The following is a 24,236-nucleotide window of genomic DNA, read 5'->3' as shown; positions in this document are numbered from 1 at the left end:
TCATGCCATCACCACATCGTGGTTTGAATAAGCACGGACCGGCACAACCAGCAAAGCTTTATTGCGCAAGTGTTCACAGTTCAGTACTCTACAAGAGTCGAGTATCAAACACAACACAGGCTTACATTCCTTCTGCAGCAAGCTTGCTCATTATTTTTTTAGGGATGGTTCTGGCTGATTTTCTTGAAGCCTGTAAGTCGGTTGTATTTCTATATGTAATCTGCAGCGATATTATGAAAACTCGTGCATGTAAATCAGAGAAAATAAAGAGAATGAGGAAAAGTTTTTCCAGATGTAACACACAAAGTGTTGTCACCTGACATCATGACTTATTCTATGTCTGTAAACTTGACTGTATGAAACAAGCTTCAAATTAACTCCTCTGTTTTAGAACATTTATTCCTCACGTTATTTTAAACAACAGAACAAAGGCAATCTCAAAAAAAAAAGTGCTTTTCAGAATGCCCAGCTTCAAAGTCACAGAAATCTGTGACTGCAAAGAAATCCACTTGCACTGGAAAATGCTTAAACCTGTCACTAGAAATAGTTCTGCACGGGTAGGCTCCTCGTCTGCTCAGACTCACAAGAAAGTCAGGAAAGCTGAAAATAGTTGCAGACTTGCCCTGCGCAGTGTCCATTATCAGCCCACCACCAAAGGCACGTAGCCCATTTACATTTTCACATTTCTTTTCCTTAGCCCATGGGCTTTTTACACAGCCTGCTTTGGAACCTGCAGGAGCTACCAGAAGTAATAAACTTCCTGTCTTTTAAAACACCTGCTAGAAATCTCTATGTGTATCAGTTACAATTCTGCTCCTCTGCTCCTAAGCCACTTCTGTTAAACAATCAACTTTTTAAATAATATTTAAAATAAGTACTTATGTGAGCTTTGGTTGTAGTTCATAGTGCAAGTTTTGCATTTGTTGCTGTAAGAAAAAACACAAATAGTAACAGGCCTGTTAATAGATATCTTTGAAATGGGCAAGATCTAACTTGACTGAAACCCAGTCAACAATATTCATTTATTTTTCATTCTCAGAGTCTCAGCTTTTTCTTGAAAACAAAAGGAGGATGATTGAACAGTTTTTACTTCATCTAGCTGACTGTATAAACCTTCCTATCAACTTCAAATTGCATAGACCGGGAGGGAAAGATATAGGGATGATGCAGGTTCTACTCTGTCTTGCCACGTCCACTGAAGTCTCCTACAACTTAGACAAGTGTGCATTTCCCATTCTGATTTTTCTTCTTTCTTTCTTTTTTTTTCGTAAGGGGAAAAAATGATAGATGTTAACTCGAGTTACTAAGAACAGAATTACTAAATAAAGACTTAAACAAAAGATTTGTGCTTCGGCTCTGTGCTCAGATCACTTGCCTCTGCATAGCTTAGTTTGGGTCAGTTTTTGTCCATGTATTCTTCAAGACGCAAAAGCCACTTATTCCAGTACTGTGAGCAAAGATCTGGATCCATGAAATGTGGATGTGCGGGGCAGCCGTCCTTATAGGCAACCACAATGAGTCCACAATGAACCTACAGTTAAAAGCAGAGGGCTGTTAGAGATCAAACATTAATATGCAACTTCAATCAGTAGTTTTAGCATTAGGATCTCACTGCAAAATACCAGCTTAGATCTTAACATCTCAGAATGGTCAGAGTTGGAAGCCACTTCTGGGTCTGCCTGCTCCAGCAGGGACACCCAGAGCTGGGTGCTCAGAACCACATCTGAGGGATTCCAAGGAGGAGCCTTCACAACTTCTCTGGGCAGCCCATGCCAGTGCTGTGGCACCTGTACAGTGAAGTGCTTTCTGATATCTTAAATAAGAAACATTTAATTTGTAAGAAATGTGTTCTGAAATATTTCATACTTGACAAACAGCTGTAATATCCAAACCTTAAGGAAGGTGAAGAAAAAGTGGTAAGAATCAGAATAACAGAATCCTCGAATTACCTCCTATACTGCACTTCAAGGATCTGCTTCACATTTTGCCCCTTCAAAGCTTTGGGTCAAGCAGGCCTGGCTACAATTACCTTTGGAGTCTTACGAGCATCACACGGCATGAGCAATACGCTCCCATCCCACTTCCCTGTTTGCATGCTCTTTTGTTTTATTTCTTCTTTCTTTTCCTAGTCCTGACACAAGATAAAACTACACAGAATGAAGCACCAAGGACTCACAACATACCAATCACTACAGCTTTACTGGACCTTCTAGGACACAATTGTTCCCACTGAACAGGGCTTTCCTTAAAATCAGACAATATACTATGGACAAGCCATGGCAGCAGGAAGAATAGTAGAATTATTTTGCAGTAAAGTTGTACGTCACTTTAGCCTGACCTAAGACAGGACTGTTTGGTTACAAATCCTAACAACAGTTCATGCTAAAAGCAGTAAGAGGGGAGAAATGAAAGTAACACAGGCACTGCTGCTTGTCTTGGCTGGCAGCAGACTTACTGACCTGGAAGTCATAATTGGCATCATGATTTATGGCTCCAATATATGCTGCAACTTGCAGTGGGTTGTCAAAAGTATTCTGCAGAAATGGCTTTGGTTTCTCTGATGTCTTCCAATCAATCACACATAACTGTCCTCTGCATAAGACAAGAGAGAATGTATTAGCTTAACTTCACTCACAGCAGGAAACAAGGCATAGCACAGCAAAAGAAGTCATATCACTTTCAACCCATTTCCACCCAAAGTCATGCTGCTCATTATTACTTCCAAGCTAAGAAAATCTTCCCCTTGCTGGTGGTTTAGATCTCAAAAAAAGACTTCCTGCAATTCCTGGTAACTGCCCTGCTCACACTCTGGTCAAAAACAAATCCTCCACAAGGCACTATAACAATTCTGTCAGCAGATTCACCTCGGAGTCCTTCCATTTCACCCTTCTTGAATATCCTTCTAGCTCCCCCTCTGTAGCTCACCAACACACTTGCTCCATCACAGGACACAGCTCCCCACATGCCACATAACACCACACAGCAGCTGGACACTATTTGGCTTCTTAGAGAACCAGCACCTCACCGATACTTAGCCACGCAGTCTACCAGGCCCAGATACTGAAGAGTTTCATGCTGAACTGCACTTTCCAGAGCTTTAACTTCACTGATATCTTTCAGGACATGTTGCACGCTTGATAGGTAGCCAGAAACAGCAGAGTCTTCTGCTTGCTCCTTAACAGCCATCTCTTCAGGCAGAAATATAGATTCCAAAGCTGCATGAAAAAGCTCTCCCTGGAGGAAAAGATCTAGGAAAGATGCAACATTTTAGGCACTATACATAATACGTGGCAAGCATGCATAATAGATATTACACAAAGTAACTCTTAAACCAGCCACCTTTTAATACTGAAGGCTTAAGGATGTAGGGCAGGGAATACAGTAAGACAGCAAAATAACTATCAAGAGAAATTCTCTCTCATATTAACGCTTACTTTACTTTGCTTTGGTTTCATTAATTCTGCAGAAAGAAAATAAGAACTTGACTGTTTAGTCAATGGCGTTATTTTACTGTGTATTCCAAATGAGAATTTCTGTAAATTTAAAAACATTACTCTGTGTTTCTCGTCACATTTGCTTTCTATGTTGTACAGGTTCACCTGAATTGAACAAATCTGAAGTGGATGGGCATAGTTCTGTACAGTAAGGGCTTATCTCAGAAATGTTGCACAGAAGAATAATTTTAAATAGCTGTATCAGGTTTGTGTCTGTTTTACCTAGTAAGCTTATTCAGTCAAGTGCTTAGTAACTCAGAAGAGCATAAAGAAAGATATACAGTTTTCCAAAGAATAACTGTTCAAGTAAGGAGCACTAGAGGGTATTTACCAGCCTTTCTGCAAAAGGCATTATCCTCCATGCTTCCTCAAACTGTCTTCAGCCCTACAGCTTGAGGGAAGTCATTTTTGTATGCGACTTCATTAAATGAGAACCTCTAAAACCTCTGAACTTCATGGAAGAAGCTGTATGTACCATATATACACGGTTTCTGATGAACTTCAGCATACACAGCAATATGTGCAGTCTTCTGAACAATCAGGATGATATAATTTCAGAATGCTTCTTTCCACCTAGTTATAAAATACCTTTGTATCTCCAAACAGGCTGAATAAATTCAGCTGGCAAACATATTTGTAAAGAGAAAGTAGCAAACAGAGAAACAGCAGAGGCAGATAGGATAGAGCAAAGGAGTCTGCAGTCTAATTCTATTTTCCCCACTCATTTCCGGATCAGTTTTAACGGTCCTCAAACAAAGATTAGAGCTTACACTGACAACATGTGCCCTCATAATATACTCTGACCTCTGAAATTGAAACAACCTAATGGATTTTCAAAACACTCAACTTCTAGAACCAGACATTCCAGCAATGCTAGTCTGGACAGTTGTCACCACTGGGACATACCATTGCTTCTGCTTTGTCACCACACCGTGATAAGACTTACTTTTAGTATACTCTTCAAAACCATCTTTCCCAAGTTCCAGTATCATTTTTTGCTTCCATCTTTCTAGATAAAAGGCCTGCTGCGGAGACATGGTCTGTTGAAGAATACGGGTAACACTGGGTATTTTGTTTTTTTGTAAAGCAATTTTCATGGGGCGGTTTGAATTGCTGCTCACAAGCGGAATTGTCTTTTTGGGATTTATTAGAGAAACCCAATTCTTAGGAGTTTTTGTTTCAACCTTATTTGAAGATTTACGTTTAAGCGGTTGTCCATATAATAAATTGTCTTCTTCAAATATTGTCTCTGGTGTTTGAGCACTGACTTTGTAAGATGTAACAGAGCATACCAAGCTTTTGTATTTTTCTTGGTCAACTTGTTCATAACTGTTCGCCTTTTTCTTCTTGCTATAAAGATGAGCAGAGGTAGCCAGACACATATATGGGAACTGCTTTTGGTAAAATTGTGGCTGAAAAAGCATTTCCAGTTTCTCAGATTTCCGAGCCAGTAGCTGTAGGAGTTTCATTCTGATGAGAAGCATTTGTGAGCAACTATAGTTTTCTTCCTTCTGTTAGGACTGGTCTGTAGGCTATCATAATTTCCCCCTGTAGAAAAATAAATTTGTTATTTCCAAAGTCATAAAACACATAACTATCAACCTATTTTTGCCTTTTGCCAAATAAAAATCTGCTATGGTGCCTTCATACACTTAATGCCATCAAAACTCCTTTAGATTACTAACACAATAACAGAAAGAACACATTAGCAATGAAACAGAAAACAATTCTGAAAAGAACCAGTGCTGGCTGGCAGAACTGGAATCAGCAAACATAAAGATGTTTCCAGTACCAAAAGGAGCAAAAGAGGATGCTCTTACAGCAACAATATCGTGAAACTCAACAATGATTTGTAACCAACAGTCCTAAAAGGGGCAGGGGAAAACAACACAAATATGCCTATAAACATAGCTAAAATAAATACTTGAATTGTGTAATTTAAATCAATACTACGTAATTGCAGAATTGATTCTCCCACTCAAAGTTATGTGATTACCACCACAAAGATCTCTGCCACCTATCCTCTGCAAACAAAGAATACAAGCAACATTAGCATCTTGCTTTAAAACTTTTATTTCACCACACTTCTTATACAGCACTCCATACAGCACCCAAACCGTGGGCAACACAGACAGCAAAAAATATGACAGGAGGAGTTGTTTTGCATGGACAGATCCTGAACTCATGTGGAACTGCAGGGGCAGCAAAGTGTGGGTGCAGGAATCTGTTGCACAGAACAGCTTGCAAAAAAAATGGGGCTATACCAGCTGCAGCTTTTTAGATCAAGGAATCTTGTAACAAAAGGATGAGACCTTGGACTCCATTCCCATAAATACTGTTCTCCATCTATGAAGGACAAGACCTTCCAGCTGTAGAAGCTTAATCAGGAGTAAGCAGACACACTGTAGTTTTTCTTCACTGGCTTCACTTTTTCACACTGATTCTGTATGGTTTAGGCAAATAATAACTGATCTAACAAAAAGCTAACATAAAACATCAACGTTGCAAACAGCATGAGACCTGATGCAAAATTAACTTGCCAAAAGCAAATTTAAGCCTGGACAATTCCATAAGATTAATCAGAACTTTGTGTCACGTAGTGGCATTTCTGACCCAGGACCAGGAGCACTACAGCTAGCTTTGCAGCACAAACTCAACCCAAGACAATAAAAAACAAACCAGCGCAATAGTATCTAAACTTGCAGCTTCTCAGAATATTGTTTGATGACCATTACTCTGCTCACCCAAGCCTATCGATCAGAACAGAATAAACAACGGATCAACCACTGCGTATTTGTTATGCTAGTCAGCGCATAAAAAAATAATTTACCAGCCTGGAAATACAAAGCAGAGGAAAAAAACAAACAAAAAAAAAAGGCTTAAAGTAAAGAAAAAAGCTTCCTTGAGCAATCCCAGTTACAGCACCGAATCCCCGAAAGGATGGCACAGCAGCCATTCAACCGCTCTCCCTCAGCGAACCCCATGAGAGCCTTCTCCCCTCGCTACCGACCCCCGCACAGCCTCACCCCGCTTCCCCCGCGCTGCGGAGCGCGGCGTGTGCCCGCTAAGGCCCCCAGCCCGTCCTCGTTTCCTCAGAACGAAGCGCCAACCGCGGCTACCTGCGCGCCACGCTTCCCGCCGCCGCCTGCGCGCGTGCGCGACAGCAGCCTCCCTCAGCGCCCACGCGCTTGCGCTTCGCGGCTTATCCAATTCATAGTTCTTCCCCGCCGCCAGCCCTTTCCCACTGCACCGGAGAAACTCGGCAATAAATCCCACGGTATCTGTTCAATCTTCCTCTCTGTTGGCTTTTTGTTGCTTTTGTAAAGCTCCCCAAATCGTGAAGAGAAAAAAAAAAAAAAAAAAAAAAAAAAAAGTTAAGCACTACGCCGCCATCTTAGATGAAGGCAAACAGCACGCTGCCCTCACCTAAGATGGCCGCCAAGCCGAGGGGCCGGGCGCAGCGGCCCCGCCCCGCGCTATATGAGGGGCGGCGGCGGCCGTGAGGCGGCAGGCGGGCGGCTGGTAGTACCGAGATATGGCTCTGCTTCGGGACGGCGTGCAAAGCAAGGTGAGGGGGCAGCGTCGGGCCATGCCAGGAGCTGGGCCGCAGTGCGCTTGGCCTGCTCCGCTGGGTTGCCAGCGTTGTGAGGTGCGGTCCCAGGCGGTGGCCTGCGCTGAGGGGCTGTCAGCTGTCACTGGGCTGTGCCTCCCTCCCTCCCGCTCCAGCTGTTGTGTCGGGCACCGACTTAGTTTTGCGTTCCGTGAGGTGCTGCCTTGGGACGTCGAAGCCCTGACCGAGTGCTCAGGTCTTGGCGCTGAATGTGTGTGGGATGGTTTGCTGCGTTCGGTTGCTGTTTCAGAGGAAGTGCAGCTTAAAGTCTGAGACGGGAACTTCGTGTGGTGTTTAATGGGAGTGCGTGCAGGCAGTGCTTAAAGATGCCTCTTTTACCAAGTGGTCTGCCTGGTTTAGTCTGTATGCCTTAATAGCTGCCAGCAACACCCCGGGTGGAAGGGAAGGCAGCCTTCCAGCAGGGGTCAGCTGCCTGGCCAGCCTCTGTAATCTGGATCTGAATATAGTTTGCATTATGCCTAAACTGAACTCTGGAAGATGAATTGTGCTTCAGGCTGTTTGTGCTGCTTGAGGGTTGTCTTCTCAGTGTCCTCTCCAACCTTCTGGGAGGTGCCTTGAAAGACTTGAAAGGCTAGAAATGCCCCTTCTAAAAGAGGGGAGACTTAGATATAAAGAGGGAACTTTTTACTTAAAGATAGTGAGGTTCTGGTGCAGCTGCCCATAGAGGCTGTGGTGCCCCATCCCTGGAGATGCTCAAGGCCAGGTTGGATGGGTCCTGGGCAGCCTGAGCTGGTGGGAGGCAGCCCTGCCCATGTCTGAGGGTTGGAACTGGATTGATTGGTCTCTTCCAGATGTAAAAAATCCATCTGCCTTGAACAATCTTGTTAAATAACCTCTTTCCTTCCATCTGCTTCCACAGAACATGAAACTTTTAAAACAAACTTGACCTATTGAACTGACAGAATCTTAAGTGTCTTGCCTTCTAGTTCTTCACTTTAAATTGCGAATCAGCTGCTACTTCTTTCTGCTATGCATTAAATGACAAGCATTAGATAAAGTATCTGTCACTTGAGAGTAGTGAGTGAAAGCCTTTGTAGGCTGCAGAATCTGCAAGTGAGAAGGTAAAACATCAGCTGTCTTGCAGCAATGAGTAACTGTGTATTAATCTGCCTTTCTAACATAATGGGCAGGAGCACTGAAGGGAGGGGAAAATGTTCCCACTAAGGGTTCAAGTAGCTTTAAACTCCAGCAGTAAGTGACCAAAGATTAACTAGCTATTCAGGTAGTAAGGCTGTCTTGGGATTCCAGCAGTTGCACTGAAGATAGAAACATAGCTATCTTGTCTGTTCCTGTTTAGGTATGTGGGCAGTAGATTAAGTTTCTGTCTCTGAAGGAAACATCATTGTGTGCTAACCTTGAGTAGGAATTGTTGGTGTGTATAAACTAAAAACTGACCCTGAGTAGGTAAGGCAGAAGTGGCAAGATATATAGGAAGAGGAAGGGAGGGATGGTAGGATAAGGGGGATTGGAAGTGCAGTGGGAAAGATAGTGTCCTGGAGAGGAAAAGGCACTTCAGAAAGTGCAGCAAGCAGTGGGTCTGCCAAGTAAAGCTTGTGTGAATATACTGGATTGTTCAAATGCTTGATTATTCAGCTGCAGACTTAAGTGTTCGAAATACCGTTGTAGATCAAAATAGTGAGAGTGAGTGTTGTGGCTGCTTTTCTTCACAATGGTCAGTGAAAGATGAAATATTATGTTTTTAGGCTTTTGCTGGGAACCTGCTGTTAGCACTTCTGAATGGCAGTTCTCTGTTCTAGCCAACTTCTACTAGATGCTCTGGAAAGGAGTTGCCTACTAGGTCTTTTGCTCTGCAAGAAAACACTTCATAGGGAGATGAACTACTAGCAAGGTGAAAGTTACTGAATAGGAATAGTGTGCTGTCCAGTCTGTAGGAGTCTATAAAGCTGGCCTAGTGGTTTGGACTACTGACAGAATCTCAGATCCATGGGAGATGAAGATTGCATGTGTTGCAGAGTCCCTTTTACTGTTTCTGGCTTCACTATGGGAGGTTGGCAAAGCATTCTTGGAAATGCTGAGTATAGATTAGGGGCTTTCTTCTGTTGCACAATTTCCACCTTAGCTGGGTGTACTTCATGTTATATAGATGAAATATAGACTGGAAGTACTTTGCCTCAGGCTGTGCTCTGCAGGCAAATTGCTATGGCAGGGTAGATTTGGCCTGTGTTGCCGAAGATGCTGCTTGATTCCTGGAGTGCAGGGAGTTCCTATGTGCTGCTACTTGGAGCAAGGTGAGTTAGAGGCTTTGGCTTGAAATATGGGAACCCTGAATGCTGTCAGCATCCTTCCTACAGCTCCTTTCCTCTGTAGAGAGCTGTTTGACCACTTGAGAGAAGAGCAACTCTGGGATCCCTTTTACAGGAGAGCAGAATGATCAGGGAGCTTATTGCGCAGCCAGTGGCAACAGGTGCTGTAGCCATAGAGCCTGCTTTCACAGGATTGCAGAATGGCTTGGATTGGAAGGGACCTCAAGGATCATCAAGCTCCAATCCTCCTGCTGCTGGCAGGGTCACCAGTCCCCATATCTAATCCTAGACCAGGCTGCCCAGAGCCCCATGCAACCTGTCCTTGAACACCTCCAGGGACGGGGCATCCACAACCTCTCTGGGCAGCCTGTTCCAGCACCTCACCACTCTCACAGTAAAGAACTTCCCCCTGACATCCAACCTAAATCTTCCCTCCTTCAACTTAAAACCATTTCCCTTGTCCTGCCTTTCTGCCTGATTGGAAAGCTCTGCACTCAGTGAGGAATAGCATCTCACTGGGAATAAACTAGGCTGCTACTTTGCTTAAAACAAAGATTAAGAGGGAATAATGAAATAATTCCGCCACTGGAGTTGTGTGGTACAAAAATCACAGATTTGGGAGAGTTTTCTGTAGTGTAAGTAGCAAGGTAAAGACTGCATACAAGAAGCCTGCTTCAGTTTTCCTGGTTATGTGTAACTTGGACAACTTCAGGACTATTTCAACTAAATGCCAGAGAAATAATAGCAGTTCTGTCCCAAAGGCTGTGAAATCAAAGCTTCTCATCTACTGTGTTGGCTCTGCTATGTGGATGCAGTGTACTTTCAGACATATTTTTAGTATCTTGATTAAGGGGAATCTTAAGCTACTTGTGCTGAATATGACTGAAATGCGATTCTAGGAAGTAATACTGAATGTGTGCTGGCCACTTGAAGGGCTGCTGGTTAACTTCTGGGTGTTGAAACGAGACATTCTGTAACTGAAAGCTCTATAGAAACTGCCAGAAAATGTCTCAATATTCTAGTGGCCTTGAGAGAGCACTTAAACTGGTTTAACTAAACTACTCTGTTTGGGGGGGGGGGGGAAGTGGCTGCTGGGTAGTGGCAGGTGTAATTACTTCTGTCCTATTTGTGGCTGCAGGTTGACTGACAACAAGGAGGCAATCAGCAAGAGGGGAGCTGGCTGCAGCTGATAATTGATAGAAGGTTCTGTGAAGTGTAAGCTCTCACTGAAGTGTTACTTGTTCCTTCTGGAAACCAAGTTATGTTGCAAACCCGTGGATTAATCTGACATTAAGAATGAATATGGATACTTATTTCACTACCAATCAAATGTTGTATGCAGTTGCTTGCGCTAGCAGATTCTTTTGTTAGAATAGAGAAGTGACTGAGTCACTTCAGGAAAACTAATGCTAAATTGCAAAGAATGTGACTCCAAAGCTTGGGACACTTGCCAGAACCAGGCAGCTTCTGTGGCTGAGGAGCTCCACTGGGAGCTTGCGAGTATGAAGATGTGCTTGTGCTGAGTGAGGCCTGGTCAGAAACTTGCCAAGTTGAAGCCTGAGTAGGTGATGATCAGCGCTGGATTGTACTTAGGTGGTCCAACTTTCTCCTTTAAGCAGTAGAAAAACTGCTGTGAAATTCTGCCTGTATTGGTCAGTGGTATTCTCCTTGCTATCTTTTCTCTTTAGTGTCGAGATTGAGTGATTTATCATAGTGTTCTCATTAGTACCATAATATGAGTTCTGAAGCTTGAAGCAATCAATGTAATGATTATCTGTTTTTCTGGAGAGCTCTGTGTGGTGTCCTGCTCTAATTGCCACGTCAGGCTAAGTAGGAGCTATGGTGATTGATATCTCTACTGAACAGGGATCAGATTTTCTTGAATCCACGTGAAGTCCTGAGGGTCCCACTACAAGTTGGTAAAGAGGCATGAGATGCTGAAGGCATCAGTACTGTAAAAGTTGCTGCAAACCATAAACTTCTAAAATCGTCCTGCAGAAGGGAAATAAAAGGTGGCAGTAGGGATGCTGTGCCCTGCTAGTTGGAGTGTTCAAGTTTCCAACCCAATTCAGCTGCTTCCCTGCTGTGCTGCTAAAGGAGCTACCATCCTTAGCACCTCTCTGCTGTAAGGGAGGCATGCTTTCACCAGCTGCTGAGCTCTGGTCTTATCCCCCAGCACTGAGGATGTGAGGAAGAACAGACTAGATTCTGGTTGCTGAGATGGGGAATCTTAGTTCTGCTCATTGTAGGGAGGAAGCAATGATGTTCTAGCTGTGAAATGCGTCCTGATGGAGAAGAGTTGTTAGGCATGGCAGTCTGGGGGGGTCAACTAAGGTAGTTTCCCAGGGAGATCTTGGGCTGGTTGCCTGATATGGTAAAGGAACAAGCCTTGGGGCCTGGAGATGAAAAAAGGCTCTGCACAGCCTGCTTGTGACTGTAATCTTGTTTTTTTTCTCATTGCTGCTTATGGGATGGGTGAAAGAGGAGTGATAGTAAGCATCCTGAAAGATGAACTGCTGGTGCTGCCAGGGCAGGTGATTGTGTCAAGACCAGGCATTAGTGTAGAACATCTGCTCTGGCTGCTTACTGGGTTAGTGCCTTGTAGAGCTCATAAGTTTGGGTGGGCAGAGGAGGAGGTGGGGGGGAGGGAAGAGCTCCTTGGTTCCAATTCAGTGGAAAACTGCTATGGGGGAACAGTGCTCTGCACAAAGCTGGGCTGTGTGAATGCTCTCTTTGTAGTGTGAGCCTTTCTGCCATGATTGTGTAATCTGAAAGGTCTCTGGCCTGGAGTTAGAAGCCACAGTGACCTTCATAGAGCTAGAATAGACCGGTGGCTTTCTGATCCTCAGTTTCATATTCCTGAAAGAACTGATGCTAAGGCTTGGGATAGAGTTGATAATCCTGTGCTACTCTACAACAATGAAATGTTTCAGCCTGCAGTGATTTTTATGCATAGGCTAGATAGTCATGTGTTTACTGTAGATGTTTAGGGCAGGAGAAAGTGCAAGACTTCTTCAGCAGTTAGTTCTTGATTATTGTTCTGGTTTTTGGACCCTCCTGTTGTGGGCTGTTTTTATGTACTGTCTTTATGTACTGCTCTGAGTTGTGCTGCTGCTGACTCCTAGCTGTTCTTTGTAAATGAGGCCCTGCTGGAGCGCTAAGCTCTGCTTAAGTAGCATTACTGGGGAGTTATGAAGTTGTAGGTTGCATGTTCTTGCCAAATTGTTTTAATCTGACAAAGCAGTACCATCTTACATTCATACATTTATCTCTACCTCCTGTGCAGGCAACTACTAGGATGGAGAGCTGAGGATGGCATCTAATCACAGGTTACTTCCTCTGTGACGCTTAAGAAATCTCCCAAGTTGAGGACTGGCTGGTTTGTGTAACCTTTCCTGTAGTTTAGCTGAGAGGAGGCAGTTTCCTTTAGCTTATCGTGCTTTTCACAGACTCAGCGGTTTGTATTGTTAGTTCTGCTGATCCTGTTTGGACAGTGGAGATAAGTAAGCAGGATGCAAAACACAGTAAGAGGGGCTGCATCTCACTGCTTTGGCTGCTGGTGTTATCTGGCATGAAAGCAGCTGGGAAATTCTGAAAGTTGCCTTTCATTCAGATGGCAACAAACTTCAAGCTCTGCTCCTTGTGAAACTATTCCTTGAATGGTGGCCTTCTACCTAGCCTGCCTCTAGTACTTGAGTGGAGTGGTGTGGCTGCTGTTGGAGATGTTTGAACCACACCTCTTCATCTGTGCCTTCATCTGTGCCTTCCTAGGGAGAGCTGTGTGCATGTAGGGGAGTGTGATTAGCAGCCTCACTCTGTGGCTGGGTCCCCATGGTGTCAGGAGTATCATACATTCAGACCTAAGCAGTGTCTGGGCTGCTAGGGCTGCCCTTACAGGATACGCTCTGGAAGCACAGTGTTTGGGGTATCCCTCTCTTAGGTGTGGGGACCTGAGTGTATTTGCTAACAGTAACTATTAGTGATAGCTGGAATCTAGCCAGCAGCAGCCTGGCTAGAGGCAGCTGTGTGCCACCCTGGCAGCTGTGTCCTCTGCAGGCTAGTGGTGAAGCTTGCTGTCTGCCAGGATTTCAGTTCACAGATGGCCAGATGAGCGGGGGGAAAGGTTTCCAAAGCTCCTTGAAATAAAGCTTTCACCTTAAAAAGGACAACCCCTCATCAGTTCTTATGCAGCTTTACACAGAAGCTTAAAGCAGGATTCGAGCAATGTGTTGAATGATGGCCTTGCTCAGATACTGTCTAGTGCTATTTACTTGTGGGTTTGCTGCTGGATCTTGTGGTTAGCAGGTGGTATGTGCAAGCTCCTGGCTTCTGTTAGCCAATATGCTGCAGGGTGGTGAAGTGGTACCGCCTCAGCCCAGCTCTTGAGCTTTTTTTCCTGGTAATGTATTCAAAATAATCTCTAAAGGATGGCTTTGGGATTTGGCCTGGCTCTGACAGTTGCTCTTCAGCAAACTTCCTGTGTTGTGACCTTGATCAGCAGTTTCTCCCTTACGCAGGAAATAAGAATGATTTGTTAGACTGCAGTGCTGGGGGAAGAGCCTCTTACGAGACAAGACTTATAATGCAAGAACCACCGTAATGTAGGCTGGGGCTATTGCTGGCTTCTAGAATAGATGTCTGAAATTGGCAGCAACTTGTGTTCTTAATAGCAATAGCTTGTATTTCTTGATATCTAGATCACTGCATCTACTTGATGTAGGAATTGGATGCATGTATCGGTAATCGTCAGTTATCTATGCTACATATGCCTAAAATCCTTTGCTTCCTTCTGAGGTCATGTAGCTGTCTATGGCTGTTTGCCCTGAACATTTAGGTACAAGCAGTGTAGTACAACTCATTGAAGGATGCTCAATTCATAAACAGGGGAGAGAAAATGAGTAAAGCTTGTGTTGTAAAACAGTAAGGTTCAGCATAACCTGGCCACTGCCCTGGTATCCCAGATACCTTGACTTAAGCTGTTGGAAAGAAGTGTCTCCTGCTAAGGAAGGCACTGGATCTGTTTTAAGCTCCTGTCTTAATCAGTGTGAGGGTCTGGTGTGTCTGGTTTTTGAACCTGATCTGCTCTGTGATCTCTGGTTAACGGTTTATTTGGAGCACATCCACATAGCATGCTCAGAAACCTCTTCGTAGGTGTTCCAATAGAAGCAAATAGCACTAAAATGTTGCCAGGCGAAGACTCTGTCTAGGTAAGGTAAGACTTGAATTCAGGAGAGGTAGAGGCTTGTAGTTACAAGTATAAATAGCTTTCATAAAGCAAAGTTCAGGTATCTCTGAAACTAGTTCTCATTCTAGCTCATGGGGGCTTTCTTTTAAATAGCACGTGTGCATTCCAGCAGCTATTAACTTGATGCCAGGTACTTTGAAAATAGGATTATACTGATGCAGGGTTAGTACTCCAGTATTCTTGGGTTCTCGTCTTGTTTCTGGCAGACACTTGGATCTTAGACTTGTAGGAGTCTAAGGAGGTTTTAGGCATCTGCTCCATTTTTCCCTGGGGGCAAAGAAACCTTCACAGCTGTTAGAACAGTTAGTAGTAGTGCCACTGTGGAACCTAACTTTGTGTGCAGTAGTCTTGGGAGATCGGAGTGGCAACAGTGACCAATCTGAGCCAGAAGAGGAAGAGCCTAGTTTTTGTTTATGGGTTGCCCTTTATGGTGGATAAAAATCACTTAATTCTTGTGCCAAAGCAGCTGTCTGATGTAAAGATAAGGAAACAGGTCACATGACTAGGCTCTTAAAAGCTGTTCTTCCATATATTGTGGAGATAGAAATTGAGGAGAACTATTAGTGCTGTTACTCCCTTCAAAATGATTTAACAGTCTTTGGCTTTGATGTGCTTAAGTAAATAAAGCTGAAGAAGTACTGGAGGGAAGATGCTTCTTTCTGGGAATACTTCACTAATACCCTGAGTTGTTCCTAGACAGTTGGGTCTGTGGGCTCTTAAGTAACACTCTTCTTATTTTATGCGCTTGGAAGAGAGGGTTGTGTTGGGGCCGTTAGACCCCTGTGTGTGCAGCAGTCTGCTGCAATGTGGTTCTTGTTGACAATGTCACTGACCGATTTAGCTTCACTAAGCTTACTCGATGCTTGACCAGAGCTTGTTTTGTGATCTTGTGAATTCCGTTGCAGCTGAGGTCTGTATCTGTAGACCTGAATGTTGATCCTTCTCTTCAAATTGATATACCTGATGCTCTGAGTGAAAAGGACAAAGTGAAGTTCACGGTACATACTAAGGTAAGGTAACGGGGCTAGAAAGTGCTCTTTGTAGGTATGATGGAAGTAATCTAGGTATTTGTAATGAGCATACCTGCAAAAGTGTGTTTGGCAGTGAGGAAAATCTAATTAAATGGAGCTTTTCCACTTAAAGGTGGCCTGAGGGTATAAAGGCAGAAACTTTTGCATTTAAGACTTGAATGCTCCCTTTAAGACAAGGTAACTGATACATTAGGTTGGATTTACTTTTAAATAAATAAATAAATAAAGTAGCTTGAGACTGGGAAGGCTGGGGGGAAGGCAGCTACTGTGAGGTGCCACTAAATAAACTGTATGAATGCTGTTCTACAGCAGTGCCTTTTCTTCAAATAATGTTCTTAGTAAGGCTCTCATTTGAGTGCCAGCTCAGCTGAAAAGGAGTAGGCGAGGCTCTTACTAGGCAAAATAGCTTCCTTTGAAAATAGAACTGTTTCTAAAAGCACTCATTTACAAAACAGTGAGGCTTCCTTATCTTCTCTTCCAGACTACGCTGCCAGCTTTTCAAAGTCCTGAGTTTTCAGTTACAAGGCAGCATGAAGATTTTGTGTGGCTGCATGACACACTCAGTGAAACTGAGGAGTATGCAGGACTTATTGTAAGTAGTTCCTGAAAACGTGATTCTAAACAGAATTCTGTGGTAATTTAATGTGGAAATTAGTAAAGACACAAAGTCTGTTTTTTACTACTGCTGTTAGTATTTCATGACATGGGTATTCCTTATGCTTTCTTCTTACTCACTCAAGTGGTATAGCTCTAGCGTTAACTTTCCCTATAGGTTGGCTGGGAGCAGCAAAACAGCCACAGGCCTCAGTCCCGGACACCACAGTGGGACTAGTATCGGCCCGAAGGTGGATCAATAGACTGATCCATTAAGTCGTCTCTCTTGTCTTAAGGTTATTCAACTGCCACAGCAGGCAGCTGGCTATGCAGTGTGTAGTAGAGGTTTTTTTCTCTTGTTTGGCTTCTAAGTGCACAGAGCTGGAGGGAAGATGAGAGATTGAAGCATCTGAGCTTCCTGGTTGCAGAGCCTTGCTGGCTTGACACGACCCTGCAAAAAGACTGTCTCCTGCAGATTGCTAGAAGTAACTTTGTAAAGCTTAGGATTGTTACTGTTTATCCCAAACCAATTATTTCTTTGCTAGATACCTCCAGCCCCTTCCAAGCCTGACTTTGATGGTCCCAGAGAGAAGATGCAGAAACTAGGGGAAGGAGAAGTATCTATGACCAAAGAAGAGTTTGCCAAAATGAAGCAAGAGCTAGAAGCGTAAGTAGGATGAATGTATCTATCAGAATGCTGCTAAGGGCTGAATGTAAAGACACCTTCTGGGAGAGCAATATATTTAATGGTAACTGATGTTGAAGGTGCTGCTCCCTGATATTCTGTAAAATCCTGGAATTTGGGAGTACGTTAAGCTTCTTTCAAACCTGGAAAATTTCCTGGTTACAGACTGAAAGTAGCTTCTTAATTGCTAGCTGGCTATTTCAGAGGCACACTGAATACTTTTACGGGAAAACTTGAAGCAATTCTTTGTGCAGTGGAGTTGTAGATGGATCTCAGGCTTTTTTTTCTTTCAGTGAATACCTCGCTGTCTTCAAGAAGACTGTGTCATCACATGAAATCTTCCTTCAGCGGATTTCTTCTCACCCTGTGCTCAGCAAAGATCACAATTTTTGTGTTTTCTTGGAGTATGACCAGGATGTAAGACACCTACTTTGCATGTGAGGCAGGGTGTTAGAAGTGCTGCCACTCTTCTGTGTGGTTAGGTTAGAATGTTATATAAATCTACCCACAGCGTCAGCAAGATGTTCCCAGTAGTAGTTCTGTGAAATGATTGAAAGATAAAGGCCTATCTTTAGGTCACTTTGCTGCATTTCTTAACTGTAATCAAGTTAGGAAGCCAACTTGATGTGTCCTTGGATCTTAGGAGCAAATATTGTGCAGATGTGTTTCTGCTGTCTCTTTCATGATCCTTTAAAATGAAGAATATCGGTGTGCTGAAGTTGGTACTGCGTCTGTTTTGTGCCTCATAAGTGGTGGATGCTGATTGATGTTGCCTACGGAGAAGCTGAGCTGTTCCTGGGAATGAGAAAAATCTGTTGTGGAGTAGTTGAACTGCTAGTAAAGCTATTTGTACTCTTATAGAACTTACAGGGGTGTTAAGGAGAGCTTGTAGATCAGGCTGCTCTGTCATACGTTAGACATAAGTGATGTTAATATTCTGTTAACATTAAAGTAGTCATCTTTTCCCCGCATCTATCCTGGATTAATTTGAAGCTGTCTTGGCCTCTCTTCTAGCTGAGTGTTCGGAGGAAAAACACGAAAGAGATGCTTGGTTTCCTTCTAAAAAGTGTGGTAAAGAGTGCAGATGAAATCCTCTTGTCTGGAGTCAAGGTAAGGTAGTTGGTTTGCCTCCTATTTGCTTTATTCTTGATGGCTTCTTATTTCTTAAGGGGCATTACTTATGTGCTTTAGGCTTAGTGTATGTGAGGCTTAGATTTACTACTGCAAACCTTACTGCTGTCCCAAGATGTGCAGAGTGGCCTTTTGATTTTAAATAAATAAATAAAAGAAGACACTGAGGGTATAGACTGCTGAAAACTTGAGTGTATTTCAAGAATCTGATGTGCAAGAGTTGCCCTAACACCTGATCCTGCTGGGAAAGAGGGAATCTTCCCTTCAGCAAACATGCTTTTGTCTACTTCAGAGGTCTGAATAAAACAAGTTATGGTTTCTGCTCCTACTGGTGAAAATAAAATATCAGGCTCCTGTAAGTGGTTCAACTTCAGCTTTTCTATCTTGTTGCCATGGTAGCTCTATCTAATAGACTTGCTGTCCTAAACACCATGTCATGAAGCTGGTGTTACAATAGGTATGTTTTGTATGGATTTTAAATAAGCTTGTAAACTGCTTAATATTCAACTACTGTGCTGTTAAAGGTCTGGGAAATTAAATTGTAACAGCTGTTAGCTTTGAGGGCTCTCTGGTTACTTCAGCCTGCAGCACTGAGTAGTTGTGTGTCAAATCCATCTTTGCTTCAATGTGTAACAAAAAAAAATATCAAATATTTAGAAATTCTCAGGGTCTTTTCTTGAACTCTACTTTTCAGTAGAGATTGACAGGCATAAAACTCAGGTAGCTAATGGTGTTTGTTTAGACCCTTCCTTAAATAGAAAAATGCCTGTGCTCTGTGGTAAAGTAATTTAACATGTTATACTCTCTTTCAGGAAGTAGATGACTTTTTTGAGCAAGAGAAGACTTTTCTTGTAAACTACCACAACAGAATCAAGGATGCATGTGCAAAAGCAGATAAGATGACAAGATCTCGTAAAAGTGAATCTTTTCAAAGACCTTTCTAAAGACCTGCAGTCTCACTGGATTTAGTGATTTCTGTAGCCTGAAAACCTTCTCTTGTTCTTGCAGATATTGCAGATGACTATATTTATACTTCAGCTTGCTTGAACAACCTGGCATTAGAAGAACCTACAGTTATCAAAAAGTAAGCAATGCTAATTGCTCAGAACATTCTGAGTTTTCAGAAATTCAGGGGGTTGAGTCATAGCTAGTTTGAGTTTCTTGAATTGTACACAAATGGCATTGAAACTTTCTTTCACTTGGTGCATCAGAGGAAAGAATATCAGCTGCGTTGGTTACTTACCTAACTGATCTCATGCCACTTGTGTGGCAGAGCTGAACTGTACTGCTCAAATCTTCTTCAGTATAGAAGCCCTGAATTTTATTCTTATCACAAACTCAGAGAATATAGGAAGAGTTACACCCCTGTATTCTGATGTATTAAATACATTTACAGCCTACACTAGAACCTCTGAAGTTCCAAAATAGTTTTTTTTTCCACTGTGGAAGCCTGGTCATTCTAAGATAAATTATCTTGATAACAGTGTACTGAGCTTTGCTAATGCAGTTTACAGCTGGAAAAAAAACCAACAAAAAACAACACCAGCAAAATAGTCTGTCACTCTTGGAGAGTAGCAGTGGGAAATTCTTTACAGGATTGTTAATGCTACTTGTTAATTATTTTAAACGGTGTCTAGTTGCTCAACTCTGTTAAAAAGGAATCCAGCACCTCTTGCATGAAATCTTTTGTCCATGTTTCTACCTAGACCATCTTTTGAATCTCTTGTCTGCATCTATATCTAATGCTTATGCATTTTCCTCCCCGAGGTACTTGCTGAAAGTTGCTGAACTCTTCGAGAAACTCAGGGTAAGAGAAGCTTTGGGAAAAGTAAAAATAACACAAATCTGTAAGTCTGGATGACACTGTCCTGTTACATGCAGATTCTATAATCTCTTCTGCAGAAGGTGGAGAGTAGAGTTTCATCTGATGAAGACTTAAAGCTCTCTGAACTGTTGAGGTACTACATGCTCAATATAGATGCTGCTAAGGTGAGAACTGTCTTCTTTGTGAAGCTTGTTTTTGTGGAATTGTGACTCAGTTATCTCTGTGCTTTGAGAAGATAGGAAGGTGGACCCTTGTCTGACTTAAGAAACCCGGCACTTTTGAATGACAGCAGAATACAGAAACTATGTATGACACTACTGTCTAGTCCACTTCTGAAACAGTTAAGACATCTGGCCAGTTTCTTTGGCATGTAGAGGTAAAAAAAAAACCTCAGAATCACAGAATTGTAGGAGTTGGAAGGGACATCTAGAGATAGAGTCCAACCTACGTAAGTTGGGACCTGTTTTAGCATGTTGCACAGGTTAGTGTCCAGACAAGTCTTGAATATCTCCATAGAAGAAGACTTGACAACATCTCTAGGCAGCTGGTTTCAGTTCTTTGTCACTCTGACAGTAAAGAAGCTCTATGGGAGATGCTCCAGGCCCTTAATTGTCTTTGTCACCCTCCACTAGACTCCTAGGAGATCTCTGACTTTCTTGAACTGGGGAGCCCACAATTGGAGGCAGTACTCCAGTGTGTCCTCACCTAGGATAGAGCAGAGGGGGAGGAGAACCTCCTTCTATTTGCTGGCCATGTTCTTTTTTTAATGTACCTCAGGATACTGTTGGCCTTCTTTGGCCACAACTCAATGGATTCTTGTGAGTTAGAGTCAATCGAGTTTCAGTTCGCAGTACTCTGATACTTCCATTGTTTATAACCCATTAAAAATGCTGATGACAAATTAAAAATCCTTAAGTAAATCCTAAGTACTGGAGCCCTTTCACATAGTTATGTGTTAAACGTGTGACAACTACTGGAGTCTGGACTTCCAACAGGCAGTGTTATTACTACTCGGTGGGGAGGCCCACCTTACAGAAGGATGAAACTGTTTTAAAGGGAGTAATTATAACTAAAATAGCCCTCAGACTTCCTTGATTAAGACATAAATCACTGTCTTGAGCATGTGATACTGTACAGGTGAAAAACTTCTGCTACTTTGCTAAGAGTAAAGAGTGTTAGAACAGTTTGTTAGAAAAAGCATAATCTAGTGCTGGCAGAAGTGAAACCTCCTGCTAAAGTAGTTTGTATCTCAATTTGACTGCAGTCCTCTTAAGATTTTTTACATGTTATTCCTGTCTGCTTTCAGGATCTTCTGTACAGACGTGCAAGGGCTCTTGTTGGTTATGAAAATTCAAACAAAGCTTTAGACAAAGCCAGGCTAAAGAGCAAGGATGTCAATCTGGCTGAGGCACATCAACAGGATTGTTACCAGAAGTTTGAAAAGATTTCAGAATCTGCAAAACAAGGTGAAAAAGACTTTGCTGTACTTATCTTCAAGGGAGATTTTAATGCAGTTGTGGTTTCAATGTTACCTTGGACAGCTGTAGTCTTCTGAACACTCTCCTGTAGCAGGTAGTCTGAAATTCTTAGGGACTGTGTAAATGTATGTAAAAATTCATGCAACTGTATCTTCAGAAGAATGATTGTCTGAAGCTGAGCCATGTCTGCACTAGACCAACCTTAAATATAAGCCCTCATTTGCTTTCTAGACTGAGCTCTTGTTCTTAGCTTCCACACCAAACAACTGTGGAATCAGGCTTTTTCTCTGTCCTCTTGCTGCTGAGTGCCTGGTACCAAATCTCAAATGCTGCTTCTTAGTTGTATGCTTTTGGCCAGTATTAAAGAGAAACATACCTTCAGGTTGCACACAACTTCCTTCCTATTCCTGGTTTCCAAATGCTCCAGCCTCTCCCAGAGCTTATGTGGCTCACTATTTTATTCATGTTGTTTTCCTACAAAACCCTTCTGTTTCAGAGCAGATAGGCAACTTGTCTACTAGGATAACACTACTATGTGATTCAGTGCATATTCTGGCTAGAAACAGTGAGACTTAGCTCTTAAATCTTTTTGTGGTCAAACTCTGTACTAGAGTTGCACAGTATGAAACACAAAGGGCATTACTGAAGCTTCAGTCATTACTTTGTACATCTCTCATCTGTGCTTATGCTTTCTTCCTACAGAATTGATAAGCTTCAAACAGAAGAGAATAACAGCCTTCCGCAAAAACCTAATTGAAATGGCAGAACTGGAAATAAAACATGCAAAGGTGTGTTCTTTAGAATTTAACAGAGGTAGCTTGAGATAAGTAAATAATGTGCAACCTACAACTTGCTGGGTTTCCATTTAAGGCTAGTAATTGTAAAGTAGAACAGTCAGGTTCTCTGAGATCTAGAGAAGAGGAGGAAAAGGAATTGAAAGTTTGTAAGTATTTGAATATGCAGTGAACAAGTGCTGGCAGTCTTAGACTGTCTTGTGGGACAAAGGCTTTCAGCCTGTCATTCCTAGGACGCTGGCCTGTTGCCCTGTGAGTAAGAATTTTCAGTTTAGCATGTAGCAGGCTGCCCTTTCATTTAAACTTCCTATGAAGCCACTTCATCTATGGGATTTGACCCCTCCTGAATATGCCTGATAGTGGGCAGCTGTGGATGCGTTACTGAGAGCTGTGGGCACGTTCTGCAGCTTGTGATCCAGCTGTCAACTCTTTTTGGCTTTGTGAAGGGAGGCTCTGTGCTGAGCAAACTTGATGGAAGATGGAGAGGCCATTTTGTGTGCTGTAATCTTAATGTAGGAATGCATATACTAATTGTAGGGTCTGCTAATTTAGAGAACAAAGTGGAAAGCCTGAAGAAGTAACTCTAGCCTCTTTTGGGAAGTCTAAAGAGTCTAATTTTCCATTCCTTGGACTTCATTATGGGTAGCTACTTCAGTGCTGTGTTTAAATTAGATGTAAGAAAGGCTCTGCTTGGCCCACTTAAAAAAAAATTAAAAAAAATTGTAGTCTCCTGTCCTTTTCCTCCCTCCCACAGACAAGGTCACAGTTGCAGGTTTACAGAGAGGAGCAGACCACTGACTGCTTCTGACAGTGCTTGAATACTTGTTTCTGCAGTACAGTCTCTTAATTGCTGTCACAAGCTACAAAATCTGGGGATGGACCTGACATCTTGAAAGCTCCTTCATTGTTGAAAACCTGATTTACACAATTAGTCTGACTCACCTGAAACTAATTATCTTCCTTTCCAGAATAACGTCTCTCTCCTGCAAAGCTGTATTGACTTGCTCAAGAACTAAGGAGCCTTATTCTGAAAATGTGAAGGAATTTAAAAAAAAAAAAAAAAATCAATTGCACTCAATGGCTGGGGTAACTTATTGGCTCAATTTCATAAGCTTAAAATAAATATTGTCACTGAGGTTATTTGACTAGTACTTAAATATGTTGATAGTGATGTATTGACTTCCTTGGTATAAATGAGAGCAGAACTGCGTATGAGTTTTCTGGATGTAGCTACATCCTGTTGACTGATAACTCAAAATGAGTCAAATGCTGGGGGGGGGGGAATTAATTTGCTGTTGACTGATTCTTCATCTAGTGGAAAATGTTTTTGGAGAAGAATTCCTATTTTCCAGGATCGCAAAGCAGTCTGTTGTTGTAGACTTGATATTTGAAAGTTGCAAGTGGGAATAACTTATGTGTAGAAATTTTATAAAGTAAATACCTTTAACATTCCATTTCCCGGATGGATTTCTACTACAGTATATTTTGAATTTGTATAACTACATTCAGTATTTGTACACTTGGGTGATACAGCAAATAAAGATATCTGACTAAACAAGCTGTTGCTCTATGGCAAGACTTTGTGTGGGATCTAAGTGACATAATGGGGCTTCCAGGTACAGAATTATGGCATTACTCATCACCTGGAGCTTTTCATTCTGTGCACTGGAGATGTATATTTGGCTCAGTAGGAATGATCTTGAAATGGATGTTGATGTGAAATATGGGGAGTTGAGATCATGCTGCTGCTTGAGAAGTGTTCTTAAACTGTAGGTTGCTATATGCTATACGCCAAGGAAACTAAACGTAGATCTGGATGGCTTGGACTCCTTCAAACTGCTTTGCAGCACTTCATTTGTGTTTTACTGATCTTGATGACACCTGTTAGTATCAAGAGGTTGTTTGAAACTTCAATGGTGCTGCAAGCACAGCCCTTGTCAGTCTTCTGTGTAAGCTGTAAGTCTTTACATTTTATGTGGCCAACTGGGCTTTCACTACCATAGTCTAGGTACTCCAATGTGGCATGGCAGTGTAGCTGTCGTTTGGTGTGTGAGGATATGGGTC

At 42.5% G+C, this 24,236-nt stretch overlaps 2 protein-coding genes across 3 annotated transcripts; one reads left to right on the top strand and one right to left on the bottom strand.

Annotated features, from left to right (window-relative positions):
- Positions 1 to 44: 44 nt before the first annotated feature.
- Positions 45 to 6,750, bottom strand: MGME1 (mitochondrial genome maintenance exonuclease 1). Of its 2 annotated transcripts, none has more exons than XM_048938271.1 (5): positions 6,521 to 6,750; positions 4,441 to 5,042; positions 3,026 to 3,248; positions 2,460 to 2,592; positions 45 to 1,531 (listed from the first exon to the last, which is right to left on the bottom strand). In XM_048938271.1, exons 2-5 carry the CDS (start codon positions 4,976 to 4,978, stop codon positions 1,397 to 1,399), a joined length of 1,029 nt encoding a protein of 342 aa, XP_048794228.1. In that variant the 5' UTR covers positions 4,979 to 5,042; positions 6,521 to 6,750; the 3' UTR covers positions 45 to 1,396. The 2 variants fall into 2 exon arrangements, with proteins under 2 accessions (XP_048794228.1, XP_048794229.1); XM_048938272.1 differs by having other exon boundaries at positions 6,614 to 6,750.
- Positions 6,751 to 6,919: 169 nt separating this feature from the next.
- Positions 6,920 to 23,730, top strand: SNX5 (sorting nexin 5). The gene is made up of 13 exons (XM_048938270.1): positions 6,920 to 7,062; positions 15,540 to 15,644; positions 16,147 to 16,257; positions 16,805 to 16,926; positions 17,238 to 17,361; positions 17,959 to 18,054; positions 18,888 to 18,993; positions 19,084 to 19,159; positions 19,843 to 19,882; positions 19,978 to 20,064; positions 21,207 to 21,366; positions 22,081 to 22,166; positions 23,141 to 23,730. The coding sequence occupies exons 1-13, from the start codon at positions 7,030 to 7,032 to the stop codon at positions 23,186 to 23,188; spliced, it is 1,194 nt and encodes a 397-aa protein (XP_048794227.1). The 5' UTR covers positions 6,920 to 7,029; the 3' UTR covers positions 23,189 to 23,730.
- The last annotated feature ends 506 nt before the right edge of the window (positions 23,731 to 24,236 follow it).

The sequence above is a fragment of the Lagopus muta genome, chromosome 2 (assembly GCF_023343835.1).
Source record: "Lagopus muta isolate bLagMut1 chromosome 2, bLagMut1 primary, whole genome shotgun sequence".
In the NCBI taxonomy this organism is placed as follows: Eukaryota; Metazoa; Chordata; class Aves; order Galliformes; family Phasianidae; genus Lagopus; species Lagopus muta.
The sequence above is the reverse complement of the archived record's forward strand: the minus strand, read 5'-3'. Positions and strand labels throughout refer to the sequence as shown.

What these genes read in the sequence shown, in the direction of transcription:
- MGME1 (XM_048938271.1), bottom strand. Translation starts at nt 4,978, where the DNA reads ATGCTTCTCATCAGAATGAAACTCCTACAGCTACTGGCTCGGAAATCT. An exon ending in TTTTGAAGAGTATACTAAAA is followed by an intron (nt 3,249 to 4,440) that starts GTAAGTCTTATC and finishes CATCTTTCCTAG; the next exon opens with ATCTTTTCCTCCAGGGAGAG. An exon ending in GACTGCGTGGCTAAGTATCG is followed by an intron (nt 2,593 to 3,025) that starts GTGAGGTGCTGG and finishes TGTCTTATGCAG; the next exon opens with AGGACAGTTATGTGTGATTG.
- SNX5 (XM_048938270.1), top strand. Translation starts at nt 7,030, where the DNA reads ATGGCTCTGCTTCGGGACGGCGTGCAAAGCAAG. An exon ending in AGTTCACGGTACATACTAAG is followed by an intron (nt 15,645 to 16,146) that starts GTAAGGTAACGG and finishes CTTCTCTTCCAG; the next exon opens with ACTACGCTGCCAGCTTTTCA. An exon ending in TCCTCTTGTCTGGAGTCAAG is followed by an intron (nt 18,055 to 18,887) that starts GTAAGGTAGTTG and finishes ACTCTCTTTCAG; the next exon opens with GAAGTAGATGACTTTTTTGA.